General features: G+C 36.7%; 2 protein-coding genes across 2 annotated transcripts; one reads left to right on the top strand and one right to left on the bottom strand.

The window, feature by feature from the left end:
• Positions 1–40: 40 nt before the first annotated feature.
• Positions 41–7,113, bottom strand: LOC116765486 (nucleolar complex protein 4 homolog A). Its single transcript, XM_032654941.2, has 10 exons — positions 6,956–7,113; positions 6,758–6,866; positions 6,317–6,519; positions 4,885–5,015; positions 4,581–4,717; positions 4,273–4,470; positions 2,916–3,087; positions 2,354–2,520; positions 2,034–2,215; positions 41–1,707 (listed from the first exon to the last, which is right to left on the bottom strand). Exons 1-10 carry the CDS (start codon positions 7,076–7,078, stop codon positions 1,588–1,590), a joined length of 1,542 nt encoding a protein of 513 aa, XP_032510832.1. The 5' UTR covers positions 7,079–7,113; the 3' UTR covers positions 41–1,587.
• A 239-nt stretch (positions 7,114–7,352) lies between these two features.
• On the top strand, positions 7,353–15,343 carry LOC116765522 (116 kDa U5 small nuclear ribonucleoprotein component). The gene is made up of 16 exons (XM_032655001.2): positions 7,353–7,637; positions 8,186–8,415; positions 8,516–8,767; positions 8,884–9,141; positions 9,314–9,549; positions 9,854–9,987; positions 10,280–10,466; positions 11,668–11,808; positions 12,151–12,363; positions 12,669–12,804; positions 13,200–13,398; positions 13,889–14,031; positions 14,277–14,413; positions 14,585–14,705; positions 14,793–14,985; positions 15,165–15,343. Exons 1-16 carry the CDS (start codon positions 7,447–7,449, stop codon positions 15,316–15,318), a joined length of 2,925 nt encoding a protein of 974 aa, XP_032510892.2. The 5' UTR covers positions 7,353–7,446; the 3' UTR covers positions 15,319–15,343.
• The last annotated feature ends 1,231 nt before the right edge of the window (positions 15,344–16,574 follow it).

Here is a 16,574-nt window from a genome sequence, read left to right as displayed (position 1 = left end):
CTCGTTGATGTTTTGCATGACATTAATTAAAAACATAATATTTACTCATATTTTATTCATAATAGAACATTTACACGAATAATAAAATAATATCTTAATCCTAACTTAAAACTATGTTTTGTTTCAAATAATCACATGATACGGGGCGCGGCCACGACTGGCGGGGCGCTAACGATTAACGAGATTCTGTTACAAATCATATAGGGGCCAAGTTTTTAACATAAGAAATGGAATTTAACAGTCTTATAGGTTCTGCGTAAAGTTAGGCGATACGGTCGCACCGCGCCCGAGACTGCGAGGTCGCGAAAAAAATATTAAAAAATAATAAAGTTATCAATGGCGGCAGCGAAAAAACTGAAGTAGCACGTGACTTAAAGTAAGCCAACACCGCGAGGAAGAGTTGAACGGGAAGTGATTAATATGACACGTGGGAAATATACACAGTTACATACTTTGTGCAACTTGAACATTAAATGCAATAATTTATTGGAACTTTAGAACTGGAAGGGAATTCGATAACACGAGTCTTATAGAGAGAGGACACTCAAATATAAAGAAAGTATACCGCTTGCTGTATCCTCGACAACCTGAACAATTAAATACAAATGTATTTAAAAAACGAACCGTTTAAAAAGTTATATTGCACCACTTCAGTTACTGGCAAAATGTTAAACTTAACTAAAAATACGTTTTACATATATCACAATGTCGAATTGTGGATAAGAACAATAATAATGTATACACCATGTATATGAGCCACAGTAACAAATATAAAAACATACAGAATGATTTCAATAAAATTACTATCACAAATTATTGAAATTATCTGCGGCAAAAAACTTCAATACCTTATTTAGCTCCCACAATCAAAAAATAACCAATTTAACAAGTTTATGGCAATTATGAAACATTAAAATCATTTTTTTCCGATTTTAACAACAAAAATGTAAGAAAATGAAGAATATATACACACATAGCTACTACAAGTGCAAAATATTTTATACTTATTAAATAAATTATAAATAATATATTATACTACCGGGACTGGGATATTGACGGTGAGGTCACTGCTTCAAGCGAGCCGAGGTCTAGGGACACACTATTTTACAGGATCTAGATTTACTTTATTTGGTCATTTATTTTTTTGCTCCATCAAATCCTTTGACTGATCTTTTGATTAGGGCAATGTCAAAAAAGAATTATATATCTTTACTTAAACTATAGATACCTCTTGGACTCTTCCGACAGCTTTGTTTGTGGGTCCGTACCTTCTGTACACTACATATGGAGCATTTCCTGTTTTTCTCGACAGTCGAGCACTATCCAGTTGAAATAAAAAAAAACAAATGAACATTTATAACGATCCAAGGAGGTTGATTAATGATAAACTGGAAATGTTCATACTGGATGCCGACACACAACACATAGCAGATAGAGTAATTATAATGCCAACACATAGCAATTATGATGCCGACACATAGTAGATCCATCTAACATTATCTGTGGAACATTTCAAGAGATATCCAAGTTCTTCCTTCAGCTGTTAGTCAAGTGCAAGTGTTCTGACGTCTTAGTCTACTCTTCCGTTCAGGCCATTATCTCCCAGTACTGCGCGAGTCTCTCCCCGGACGGCAGCGACATACTCTGAGGACGTATGAAGTTCACTTCTATCGTCTTGAACCTCTTCTTTAGTTCCGCATCGAACATCTGGAAAGTTGAACGACATTTTACACTTACAATTTGGAGCCTTCTGTGCAAGTTCTCTTCTATGACTTTCATTATCTAATCAGTATATAAGGAACAGCAAAATTTAACTGTTTTATGTTATTCCAATAGTTATATTTAGTTTGAATGTCATTGCTACTAAATAAATTTTTTTGCTATACAGCAACTTTGTACTAAAGATATTAGAAGCTTTAAACTTTATAAACGGGTCATCGACTTTCAATATTGCATTAAAAATAAACCAGAATTTTAAATGCAGTAAGTATCCACTTTCTGTATAGAAGTTTCACTGAGAATACTCAGTATACCTCTTCTCCAGCATGATCGATGTCGATGGGGGCTCGCCTGTCAGGGTCAGTGACCTGTCTGGCGACGGTGGCCAGCGTGGGCTGCCAGTGCCGCGTCAAGGCTCGCACCTCCCACAGAGACGAACCCAGGGCTCTGGACCGCGACGCGGAAGACTCCTCCATCACGTAGGGGTCGTTAGACACTGAGTTATGAGAAAAGGAATTCACAATCAATTCTACAACGATCTTACAAAACAACAGGAAGTAAGGACGAGTGTACAGAGTGTTTTAGTTTATATATACCACAGAGCTAAATCTGTTCCACTTGTATTGAAACTTACTGACAGCGGGCGTGTCCTCGCAACAAATCATTCGTTTCAGTGCAGTATGTCTCAGTAGAAGGTTCCCCACCAGTTGCAACAGTCCCATGGCGTCTTCGGGAGACGCCACCAACGCCAGGCGAGACAGACGCTTAGCGAAGGCTGCCACCAGACTCTCGGGCAGGTGACTGGAAATTATAAAGAGCTGTAGGATGGAATTCAAATACATCAATATATATACTGAACTCCTGCTGGTCCTGGCAGCTTCACAACTTGAGGGCGTCTCTGTATCTTTCTTTCGAACTTCATTGAATGTTTTTGTATTGACAAGAATCATGTTTGACAGTCGCCTGGTGACTGCCAGTCACATAAACATAGCGCTGACCATCACTACCCTTCACAAAGCCCGCACAATTGTAAGGTAGCATTATATTTTATTTAATTCTTTTGAATTAGGTCGGACTCGGGGACTCGAAACTAATTTATTATTTAGAAATATATCGTAAACATGTCAAGAGCACGTCTCTTAGGTATATCAGTAAACACATGAGGGATTCATTGGTATTGGGTAGTTTGATATTACGTGGAACTGAGGAATATATCAGCGAGGTGGATGAGGCGTTTCTTGTATCTGGTGGCGAACATCTCCGGCTCGAACATGGCGTACAGGCGGTCGTACATGTCCGGGTAGTCGATGTTGTGGTGACGGACCAGCTCCAGCATGCCCTGCAGAGCCAACATGCTGATAGGACCACCTGTCCACAACACACACAATATTATATACGAGGATATCTGGTTTTTTTTTTCGCTTGTATAGAACGAGTTTGTACCTAGTTGAATAACTTTATTTACAAACTATAACCCAGCCGCCGAGTTTGCGTCTGACACCTGTCGGTTCGTCATGAACAGAGGCGCGGTATGAACAACGTTAATGACATTTATAATTCACAATAATGTATTTAGTTTTTAAAGAAATTATATGTCAAATACGATGTCAATAGAACTGGTCATTATTTATTACTGTGTCAAAAATACAAAATAAATAAAAAGTGACGCGCTCCGACTTTCAGATCTGTTATGTGTATATTATAAATTAAGTAATCGTTAATAATTCTATCCCAAGACTAATACGTTTGTTTTAATTCGAATAACTTATAGTTTTTTAAAGTTATCACTCGATAATGATGTGATTAGAGGATATTTAAAATGTTGATCAAAGGCACAAAGACTCCTTGACAGGCTATAGTAAAAGTCACTTAAATAAAACTGAGATTTCCGGATGTACGACGCGTTTTTTTTTTTTTAACTACATAATCCCGACATTACGGTTACTTTGCAGCAATCTCCACGTCTTCGCGAGAGATGGACTGTGGTTTGTCACATGTAGTGGCCTAATTTGTTCATTGTGTGTTCACATCGTGCTGACTTTGACTACACAAGTGCGTGAAGACAGGTACATACATCCCGAGATTAATCCGCGAGGTTATGGAAATTAAAAAAAATCCCAGTATCAATAAAGAAGATGGTTGGAATCTATCCAACACCGGGGACCCCCTCGAAGAAATTATAAAATCCCATGTCCGTGACCACACCGCAGGACCTCGTGGCAAAACCAATCAAGACCAACTGACAGACATTCACATCTCGTCTGCCCGTGATCACGGTTGCTGCAAAGTAACCGAAACGCGTAATATAGCCGAAAATCTTAGATGTATTTTAAGTAACTTAATTTATTTATGAAAATATTAGAAATGGCATAAAAAATGACAAAATAGAATATCTTCACTGCCCATGGAGATTGACAGGCGTTATTAATACCAACAACAAGTCCCGCGGTCATCACCAAGCGATCTTTAATTAAAATAAACATTTGTGTCTCATTTATTCCAATCCGAATAGGACGCTATTTAGATTACTGAACCGGTTGTACCAATACTCACCCGCGTCCAGGCTGTCACAGAGCATGTCGGTGGCCAGGTGAGGTTTGTTGAGTAGCGGCATCAGTTTCTCAACGAGAAGCACTAGGGCGCGGCGATGAGACCGAGGGGACTCACACAAGGGCCACTGACAGGAGAAACCCCAGCAACGGTTGGCATAACGACGACACACGGATGTGTTGTATGGGAAAGACGGCTTGCCTGGAGATCCAGGAGTGTTGTGAGACATTATAAGCGAGATATATCCATACCAACGGCACCAGCATAGAAATATTTACAATACCATAATACCATCACTCTTTAAATCCTACCTTCATTAGCGCACAGTACTTTGAAATCTTCTTCACCGATCTTATCTTTTGTCTTCCTCACTTCTGCTGGTATTTCCGATGCCAACAACTTGTCGAACAACTCTAGATAATTTTGCATGTACGTCTGAGATGGAGATCTGTTAACGAAAGTAACATTTATTAACCAACATTGTCAGTCGTCTTCAAGTGAGTTGTGTGCACTGGACATTATATCATTCTGTAATTTATGTTGATTTGTACAAGGCCATACTGACAGTTACTTAAACTGCAAAACAAATGACTATAATGCAAAAATGAAACGTACTTATGACAAGCCAGTGTCGACAGTACTTTAAGGCCATGTTGCTGCACGTCTCTGTACTCTGTGAACTCCTGGAAGCGAGCTATTGGTGCTGACATGGAAATTTCAGAATCCAGGAGTACCAAAAATATATTCTGCAAAAAATATATAATATAAGTATACATGTTGACCACTACAACATATTTGGGTTTGAGCTTACACTAAATTAGTTCAAAAAGATCAAAGGATACCATCCTAAGAAAGCTCCCTAGTCTATTTCCATCTAAGTTAAAGTTTATTTTAATAAAATTAAGCAAAATCCCTAACAATTCTTTTTTATTCCCATAGAAATGAATTTAAAAGATTTTTATAATCTGTTGTCCTTCATATACTGCCAGTGTTTATTTCTCATATACACAATTGCACACTTCGTTGCTTAAACAATATGAACAGAAAAAACAACTTTGAATAAATACAAAAAAAATATATGCATATGTTATGAGATAATTTTACCAAATTTTGTATGTATTTATAACTAGTTTTTGGTGTTAATGTAGGTCACATCCGCGACTGAGGTGTTATCTGACTTCACATTAATTCAAAAATGTTTTACAGTTAAGCCATTAAGAATTGACAGTGGAAGGTCAGAGTTAGTTTCATACATGTCTAAGACACATATTACACTTATTTTAAATAAAAGTACTATTTTTACTTTGAAGACTATATCAGTAACATATTAAATCTAACAATTAATAGTTATTGATTGTCTATAGAAATATATTCATGAAACATCCAAGGCAAGAATATTAACAGTGTTTATAGTTGTGTAAAGTTAATATTGTTATAGAAAAAATGTTATATGAACACAGAACAAAAACTATTCAGTTAATGACAATTTAAATAATGTAAGGTAGAAAATTTCGCAATTTTTTTCATAAAGCTATTATATGATAAACAACCAATCACTTCTAGGTTTTTAAATATGTGAACACAAAAAACTTTATCAGATTATTTCCTAAACAATTGTTGCCATAGCATATATATATAATCTATATTCCAACACATACATACAACCAATACAGATATTAATTATTCACACACAACCTATTTATTACAAGTACATTAACTATAATGCCAATATCATCAGCTGACTGACATGTCATGTTTTTTACACACTTCTATACAAAGTTTGTCACATGATAAAAAAATTAATATACTAGTTTTGATAAATATTTTCAATGATTAGTTTCTGCCTGTGGTATCAGAAAAATCATAACAAAATTCAATTAAATTAATTTCCTATTTCTTACATTAATGCAGGTCGCAAGAGCACTGATTTGGGAAATAGTATCATTTTTTATTTGGTTTTCACAATTTTGAGACGTCAATTTAAAACCGACACATCCTTATAAATTTATTTCTAATATTTCTAATACAACTTACTATAGCCACATACCTTCAATCTAACAGAGGGGAAGAAGTAACCACTGGTGTGTTCTAAAGGATATTTTCCCTCAGCTTGCATCAATTTGCAAGATGTGACTAGGGCCTGAAGGCGAGAGCTGGTGCGTCCGCGTCGAATACATTCCAATACACGGGAGAGAGCGGTCTCATAACACTCGTTGAGCCATCTTGTATATTCTGCCTCAGGACTACGGTCTGAGAAATAATTAAATCAGTGAGTACAAGTTGTGTGAAACATGCTCTTTTTCTCTAGTATAAATAATGCAGTTTTAAGCGATTGCCGATTAGTACTTGTTCAGATTATACGAGTAGATACACAGATTGTCAAAGGACACTTCATAACTGGAACACTGCTTTCATTAACTACGTTAATATGTACTTACTCCACCAAATCAATAATTAATTTTGTAGAATGTTTTACCGCTCAACTCACCTATTGGTTTTAAGGGTTCAATATGTTGTACTAAATCACCTCGTTTTAATAGCTCCGTAAAGATCACTTCAATTGTTAAAAGCAACGGGGTGTAATTTTCCGTTTCAGCCTGTAATATGATGAAGAATATTTAGAGACGTAACCTAAGACGTAGTTCATATAAACGCCCGTTACACTAAAGTTCTTGATTTCCCTTACCTCAAACATTTGAAGAATGTCGGCTAGATTATTGGCATTTTTTCTAGAGTTAAGAAACTCATTTGCTTTATTTCGCAACTGTGCAGAAATCATTTTAGATAAATTTTGTTGCACAGCAGCCATTTTTGTATTTGAAAAGACTTTGCTGACAGATAACAACAAGTCAAGTTCATGAAACAGATGAAACATAGAATAGACACATTCATCATATTATGTGCTATAATTTCTGGGCTCTGTTTATAAACAAATTATATAAATATATGTATTTCAAAATTTCTGAAAGTTTCATATCTTTAAATATAATTAAAAAGAACTACATTTCCATATAATTATAAAAAACCTATTTGCTAATCATTCTACTTTGAACGCAGACGTTTTTAATATCTAGCATTTAAAAAATGAGGTTATCTGTCAAACGCCGTAAGTGGAAGCGGCATTTGTTTTGGTAACAGAGAACATTTGTTTTTACTTTATATACCTTGGTAATTAAAATGGACGGGGATCTTTATGACGAATTCGGTAACTACATCGGCCCCGATTTAGAATCCGACTCTGATGATGAACAGAGTGTGTATGGCCAGGATAACCGCGATGGTGATGAAGATGCTATGGAGGAAGACGAGGACGCTGACGCTGAGCCCGAAGTAGCTCCGATGTCGGTTGTATTGCATGAGGACAAGAGGTTTGTTTTATTTTCTGACACGTTATGTAAATATACGATATATTAAATTTATTTTTATCTATCTGAATCTTCAAAACGTTAAAGTTTAGAACAGTGTTTGGGTTCTGGATAGTAAAAGCTTTTATTAATTGTCTGCCTCTAAAAAGTAAGTAAAATTGGTGAGTCCCATTGACCTAGTCATTATATGCCATATCAAGCATTACACATAATCTAATTGACTTTGAAATGGTGTATAAATAGCAGTTATTATTTCCATTTTTCAAACATGCATATTATACTGTTATCGAACAATAAACCTATTTATTTTAAATCCAAAGATGCTATCTTAGAGTGTAAATGTTTGCCAAGTATTTTTAGTAACATAAATGATAAAATATTGGAGGATGGATTGATGTCTCAAAATTAACTTTGCATTAATAAACGACATACACATGTAAACCATTATTGTAATATAGAATATACAGCAGAATAACATGTACAAAAATACACTTTTCCTATAGTTGTTTTATCCCATAGATAATAAAATTTAATTCTGTTGTTAATTTTAGATATTATCCACAAGCCGTTGAAGTTTATGGTCCAGATGTGGAGACGGTGGTACAAGAAGAGGATACACAGGCCCTGGACAAACCACTTGTAGAGCCGGTTAAACACAAGAAGTTTCAAGTTCAAGAGCAACATTTGCCGGAGACCACTTATGACATGGAGTATTTAGCGGACATGCTAGACAACACCAACCTCATGAGAAATGTTACTTTGATGGGACATTTACACAATGGTGTGTTCAATATAAGGATTTGTATATAGAAATTCAAAGCTCTAAGCTTTTTATAGACAGATGCCTAGTCAAATATTTCATAATTACATTATTTTTTTAGGTAAAACATCTTTTGTGGATTGCCTTATCCGTCAAACACATCCCGGTACCATCAACAATGAGACAACAATCCCCATGAGGTATACGGACACGCTGTTTGTTGAACAGGAGAGGGGAGTTTCCATCAAATCAATGCCTGTCACACTACTCCTCAAGGATATCAAGGGAAAATCACATTTACTTAACATTATGGATACTCCGGGACATGTGAACTTCAGCGATGAAGTCACCGCTGCATTGAGGATATCTGATGGTATTTTTTTTTATGAAATATTAGTGTAGTCAAATACTATGTACTAATAACAATAATATGTTATAATTATAATGTTTTTAATGATGACATTAAGACGTGAAAATTTCCAATAACAGGTGCGGTGTTATTTGTGGACGCGGCAGAGGGTATAATGTTGAATACCGAGCGGTTGTTACGGCACGCCGTCCAAGAACGAGTGCCGCTGACGCTGTGCATTAACAAGATAGACCGCCTGATACTGGAGTTGAAGCTGCCTCCCGCGGACGCGTACTACAAGCTGAGGCACATCATAGACGAACTGAACACGATGCTTGAGACCAACCAGCCTCAGGACAACGCTGATGAGCCGCCCATTGTGTTTTCACCCTTACTAGGTGTTTATCTTAACATATTTAAGTGTTAACGCTACAGATATGTCATTTGAAGGCTTAAAGATTTATTACATACTTCTAATCGTATGGGTTGCATCCCTCGGGTGATGTTATTGTTTCACTCCTCCGTAACCTCTGTCAAGTGTTGTATAGAACATTTCTTCTCATGTTCCAGGCAACGTTTGCTTCGCGTCGTCGCTGTACGACGTGTGTTTCACATTGGAGTCGTTCGCTGCTATGTACGCGCGGTCTCACGACGGCTTGCGGGCCGGCGACATGTCTCGCTGGCTGTGGGGCGACATGTACTTCAATAATAAGACGCGGCGCTTCACTAAGAAACAGCCGCACGCCTCAGCTCAGAGGAGCTTCGTGGAGTTCATACTGGAACCGCTGTATAAGATATTCGCTCAGGTGTATTAGAGATTTTATTTAAATTGTTTTTTCGTTTTGTGCATTTATGGAGAATGTTTTCTTTCAACCCGTTCGAACTAACAATTGGATGTGGCATGTAAAACAGTATATTTGTAAAAGTATTCTTTGAAGTGTTTATTTTTCATATTTTTAATCTTTTGCTCACTCAAACTCAACACACACACACAAACTCAAAAAAAATATGTCACTCATATACACCATATAGATGGATTCGGTATTTGTTTGATGAATGTTATATAAAATGCAAGTTTTAATAACTTTGCTGTGAATGTTTGTCTGGTAGGTGGTGGGTGATGTAGACGACACCCTGCTCACAGTACTGGCCGAGCTGGGCATCAAGCTTACCAAGCAGGAAGCTAAACTCAACGTGAGACCGCTCTTGAGACTGGTCTGCAGCCGATTCTTTGGTGATTTTTGGTGAGAATTATACATACGCAATAATATTATTAAAAATTATTATATGATCCTTATAAATCTTATAAAAATATCCTACCTTATTATTTTCTCATGTTATAAATGATAAATGCTGCTAACATTGACAACAGTAAACATAAAGACATATAAAATTAGTCAGACTTCACTCATGTTTAAAAATAATTCATTAAAAGAAAACCTATTTACTCTTAAAAATATACATATCGGCTATAACAGTATTGCCCTAACAAAAAATAATAATAATAATATTCAAAGATAATTGTATTATTTCCAGCGGTTTCGTGGACATGTTGGTCCGGCACGTGCCCTCCCCGCTGGACGCCGCTCCCCGCAAGGTGCAGCACTGCTACCGCGGCGCCAGCGGCCCGCTCTACGACGACATGATGACCTGCGACCAGTCCGGCAGACTCGTAGCTCACACCACCAAGATGTACCCTACAGACGACTGCACATTCTTCCTTGTCAGTGTAGAATGATCTGTATATATTATATCTATTTATTTACTACACACAATACATTACACAAAGCTGTGAGTGTGGAACGATATTTATATATTTAACTTTATACAACACTATATAGTTTTCGTTAATGATTATACTAAACGAAAGTATAGGCTGACAGTCAAAATGCGGTCTTATTGCCGAAAGAATATTTCTTCCACACAAGCTTAGTTTAGGGAGTAGCAAGAAGATAACTATGGCAATAAAAAAAGAAAATTTAAGTATCAAAGGTGTTGTTTACAATAATAGTAGATTAATTCAAACAATGACTTGTATCGATAAGGGCGCATTTTCATTGGTCGATAAGGCCCGCATTCGGGGTGCGGGAGATTTCTGTAACGCATGCCATAGGGCCCGCAAAGAGTTTATCGTTTTCACTGGTCGTCAGAGCCCGCATACGGGGTGCGGGTGATTTCTATAACGCATGCGAATTCCGTTATTCCGGAATGCGGATATCACCCGCACACGTTTAATCGACCGAGTTATCGACCAGTGGATTTCATTGGTTGTTAGCTCGCATGCGGGTACTCCCCGCAATCGGGCTAACAACCGACTTATCGACCAATGAAAATGCGCCTTAAAGAAAATAAATAACCAATGAGATCCCTTCCATACACAAACAGAGGAGGCAGAAACTATTAGAGCACTATACATTTTTAATGCTAAAGCGGTCGTGTCCTGAAAGTGGTTGAAAAATGTGTTGTATGAAGCTCATTGTATATCATATTATTCGTTGTACATTCCTCTCGGTGTACCTCATATGATGTATGGTTTTATCGTATTAATTTATTGACATCAATATTGCCTGTTTTAATGCAGAATGAATGTTTCCTAAGAGTTATCATCGAACAAACTACTATGATGCCATCTCATACTACAAATGCTTACTAACAGTGATCTTTAGTTGATAGTGATAAAAGATTCATTTTAACTTCATCACCAGAATCATTAATCAGGTAGCGGTCGAAAAGTTATTTAAATCGAAAAAAATATTCTTTAAAATATAGGTATAACGTAATGTGCTCTGATCATATGTGTTGCCAGTTTCAATAACTAAATGTTATCCTTCTGTTAATCACACCAGAGAGATTTTTTTTTTATGCATCCCTATAATATATAGTCGTCAGCACAAGAACATGTTTCAAATGTATGTATTCCACAGGTGCTGGCTCGCATAATGTCCGGCACACTGTATGCGGGACAGACTGTGCGTGTGCTGGGGGAGAACTACTCCTCGCAGGATGAAGAGGACTCGAGGATCATGAATGTTGGTCGTCTATGGATCTATGAAGCCAGATACAAGGTATACATTATAAGATTCTGTGAGGCGTATTTTTTAAATCAATGTACGAAAGTATAACTGGAAGCTCAGAGGAAATTTAATTATTTTTAACTCTCAGCAGCTGATGGTGATATTTCTTTACTAGTTCTTTGATTGAATATCTTGGTTTCACTAAGATGTCCCAGGATAAGAGTCGATGGGCTTTTACTAGAATAAAACTATGCCTGTAGCTTTATTGAGTTGACTATTTAAAAAAAGGAAATGGGGCCTGTTGAACATTTTTACAAGAATATCAACACACGATTGTATGTATTAATTATTAAAACAGCTACCTTTGATAATTCTTATACCTAACATTTATAGGTGGAACTAAACAGAGTTCCGGCTGGTTGCTGGGCTCTCATAGAAGGTATAGACCAGCCTATAGTGAAGACTTGCACTGTGGTCTCCGCTGATGAGGAAGAGGAGCTTCACACCTTCAAGCCGTTGAGATTCAACACACAAGCCGTTGTCAAGATAGCTGTTGAGCCAGTCAACCCATCCGAGCTGCCTAAAATGTTGGACGGGCTTAGAAAGGTTATTATCTTATTAAATTCCTGGTTTATTTGTTTTTCAACTGTTAAGGGAAGGTTAACCGTAGAGTTTATTTCCTTAAAGTGGTTAAGTTATCACGAATATTTTTTTCGTACTAGAGATAAATATAAAAATATCGGCTCAAAAAAAAAAGTTAACTTTAAAAATTGAATATGTAAGAATTATTTGTGTCTGCATTAAATATTTTAAAATATAATCTACTTGCTTAGTATTAATAAATTTGTAAATCCTATTTTAAATCATTTGCACATCTCTTATAAGCTGTCTATGTTTATTCCTTTCTCCAGGTGAACAAGTCTTATCCGGTGTTGTCAACTCGTGTGGAGGAAAGCGGAGAACACGTTGTGCTGGGGACAGGGGAGTTGTATCTAGACTGTGTGATGCATGACCTTAGAGATATGTACTCGGAGATTGATATTAAAGGTACATATTATACGTATTGAGTAACTCAAGACATTTATAAGTTATAACTTGTAGGAGAACTATATATAGAAACTGTACTTTTAGTGTCTAAACTGCTTGAGAAAATATAATTTAGTTATCTTGTATGAGTACAATAAGTAAACCGTTACGGATCATAACCCCACAATGAACAACTGCTTCAATAAAAGAAGAGCTGAACATTGGAAAAGTGACTATAATTCGTGTACATAGTTCCCAATGTTATATAACATCACTATAGTAATCAAAACTGCCACGTCTGTACCACAAGTAGTGCAGCAAATTTAGGTCAGATGTTAACAATTTGGGACAAACTAAATAATATGAGACAAAAATAAAAACTATTATTTTATGCTATACAATGTGATGTTACACAGTTGCAGATCCAGTAGTTTCCTTTTGTGAGACGGTGGTAGAGACTTCATCTCTCAAGTGTTTTGCGGAGACTCCCAACAAGAGGAACAAGCTGACCATGATCGCTGAACCTCTAGAGAGAGGACTCGCTGAAGATATTGAGGCGGGAGCTGTTTGTGTTACCTGGGACAGAAGGAGACTGGGAGAGTTCTTCCAGACCAAGTTAGTGAAAGACATTTATTACTTAGTAACTAGCTCTACTTTATCCTTGAAAAGTTATTTTTTATAATCTATTTTAAATAGAATTTATAAAAATTCAAGCATACATCTAGCCTGAATTACTCCCCAACACATCAGCTGTCCTCCCGTGAAATTTCTGTTAATATCGAAAAAAACAGACAGACAGACAAATAAAATTGTAAAAATGATGTGTAACATACTTACAACCATATGATATAAGTAAAAAGAATTTACTTTACCATTGTAAATGATCACACGAACTTTATGTATCTGTTCTATAGATGTATGACTTGTAAAATACAGAAGATGGTCTAGAAGATAAAAAGTTGCTCTCAGAACATATTATGCAAGATTATTAATAGTGGAAAAGTTTAAGAAATTCTTTAACTTCAAAAAGAACTTCGTAAAATTGAACTGAAAAGGTCTTTGATAGTATTGGCCGTTATCATATCAATACAAAATAATTTTACAGATACGACTGGGATCTGTTGGCGGCTCGGTCCATCTGGGCGTTCGGTCCAGACGCCGCGGGTCCTAATATACTGGTCGACGACACGCTGCCCTCTGAGGTCGACAAACATCTGCTGGCCTCTGTCAAGGACAGTATTGTGCAAGGTGGGAACTAATATGAAAACACAATTAATGAAAACTACAGAAATAAAACGTTATTGCAAAATGAAAAAGATTTATTGACAGAGGCTTCAGGGGTTGTTTGTGTTATTAAATTTAATATAAAATCATTATTACCTCCAGTATACCTTTGAGATGACAATGTTCCACACTTATTCATTGAAAGAGAATAATTTACACTGGCGACTTTATTATGTCATATTATAATTATTACTTATTAATTACTACAGGCTTCCAGTGGGGCACTCGCGAGGGTCCTCTGTGCGAGGAACCCATCAGGAACGTGAAGTTTAAGATCCTGGACGCCGTGATCGCCAACGAGCCGCTCCATCGCGGCGGCGGGCAGATCATCCCCACCGCTAGACGGGTACACATCACCGATAAACCCTGTACTGAGTATTGGACCAGATTAAAGTAGACACGGCATTGTTTGTGTGTATGAGCTGTTTTAAATACGCCTATGGCTGTGTCAGCATCTGGTCCAATAATCTACATCTGTCAAGTTCAGATTAATATTGGCCGTTGCGTGTGTTGTAAGGTGGCGTATTCTGCGTTCCTCATGGCGACTCCCCGCCTGATGGAGCCCTACCTGTTCGTGGAGGTGCAGGCGCCCGCCGACTGCGTGTCCGCCGTCTACACCGTGCTCGCTAAGAGGAGAGGTAACGTAGAAACAATCCAAACCATGTTTGTCGTTCTGACACCCCACCAGCAGACTTATCACTTCTTCAATGTACTGTGATCACCAGGTCACGTGACCCAGGACGCCCCCGTCCCAGGATCGCCTCTGTACACGATCAAGGCCTTCGTCCCCGCGATCGACTCGTTCGGCTTCGAGACGGACCTGAGGACGCACACGCAGGGCCAGGCCTTCTGCCTGCAGGTGTTCCATCACTGGCAGATCGTGCCCGGCGATCCTCTGGATAAGAGCATCGTTATCAGGTAGAAAATAGTATAATCCGAATTAATATATTTCTGCTAATATTGAATCAAAATTTCATAAACCGGAGTAAGTTTAATCTGCAACCTATGAAATATTGCCTTCCAGTCGCTTTTCTTTGCCTATCTCGGTTATTTATTTTATTCATGTTAAACAAGATTGCTTATTAAATGTATTGCAGACCTCTAGAACCTCAGCCGGCGACACACCTCGCCCGTGAGTTCATGATAAAGACGAGGAGACGGAAGGGTCTCAGCGAGGACGTGTCCATCAATAAATTCTTCGACGACCCCATGTTGTTGGAGCTAGCGAGACAAGATGTACAATTCAATTAATATTAAATATAGCTATTCTAGTGTATTGTGGTTTTTTAATTTATCATTACAATAAAATACTGACTACCTTTTATTTATTTATTTAATTTTTTTATATGATACGTGACATTTTTCAAAATTTATTTTTTCCAATCATATCTTAGTCCGTGAAGTATAATGACTACAGCTGAAATTTATATACATAAAAGTTAGTAGGAACTGTTAATAATGTTATTTCAAACTATTTATGAGCCATGTACATAATCTTCATCAACAAACAAAACAAAACAAAAAAAAGACAGTCCTTTTATATATTGTATATCAAACTATTTGTTTAATTTCATGACCATATTGTGATATTCGAATGGGTAAAACTTCCATCTGCATATTGAAACAAATTTTAATAACTAATACCTACAAAGGACTCGTATCCAGAGCCGTAAAGATTTAAAAAAAAAATTAATCATTACAGCAATTTACTATGTTAGTTCTAGAGGTGGGCGATTATGAGATATCGGCATAATCGATTTATTTTGGTTTACTAATGTTGATAATCGATTATGGAATTAGCAAGTAATGTGTTTTCATACTCGAATGATATTAGTAACAAGAACTACTAATCGTGTTTTATGTAGTCTTTGATCTCAAAATGAGTGTTGTTAATTGTTATACTATATTAATACATTTACATTACGACCCATATAAGGTTCAAATATATATATTTATATATATATATATATATTAGATTTTATTACATAAATATTAAGTAAATATTGTTTCATTAAAAAAGTATATTCATTTGTGTTCCTATCTACGGCAAACCCAAACACTAAATCAACAAATAAAACAATTTGAATATTACTAGTGTTATTATAATTACACTTTATTGCAGTAGAATTTGCTTGTATTAAAAAAATAAAATAGTCAGATACAACATTATACAAGACACACTATAGTCTGGTCAACATGTACCTTTTAAGTCAAATCTTTTTAAAAGTCTCGAAAAAATATGGTTGAGCGCTCAATCCAGTCGGGATCGCATGTAGAAAGTTTTTGAAAAAATTCAAGACCCGCTCGAAAAAATTGCAAAAGTTATAAACAAATAACTAAAAAAAAAAGTGGTTTAGCTTTTTGGGTATGTCTCGAAAAATATTTGAGATATTTTATTTACGTATGGCGTGGTGTCGCAAGCGACGTCCATGCGAGCAGAAACCGCATCGTATTGCCATTTGTCCTTGTCCTCCCTCTACGCGGCTGTGCTGTGATCGACTTTCGAC

This window comes from Danaus plexippus, assembly GCF_018135715.1.
Source record: "Danaus plexippus chromosome 3 unlocalized genomic scaffold, MEX_DaPlex mxdp_34, whole genome shotgun sequence".
NCBI classification, from domain to species: domain Eukaryota; kingdom Metazoa; phylum Arthropoda; class Insecta; order Lepidoptera; family Nymphalidae; genus Danaus; species Danaus plexippus.
Note: the sequence above shows the minus strand (reverse complement) of the source record. Positions and strands in the feature narration are given on the sequence as shown.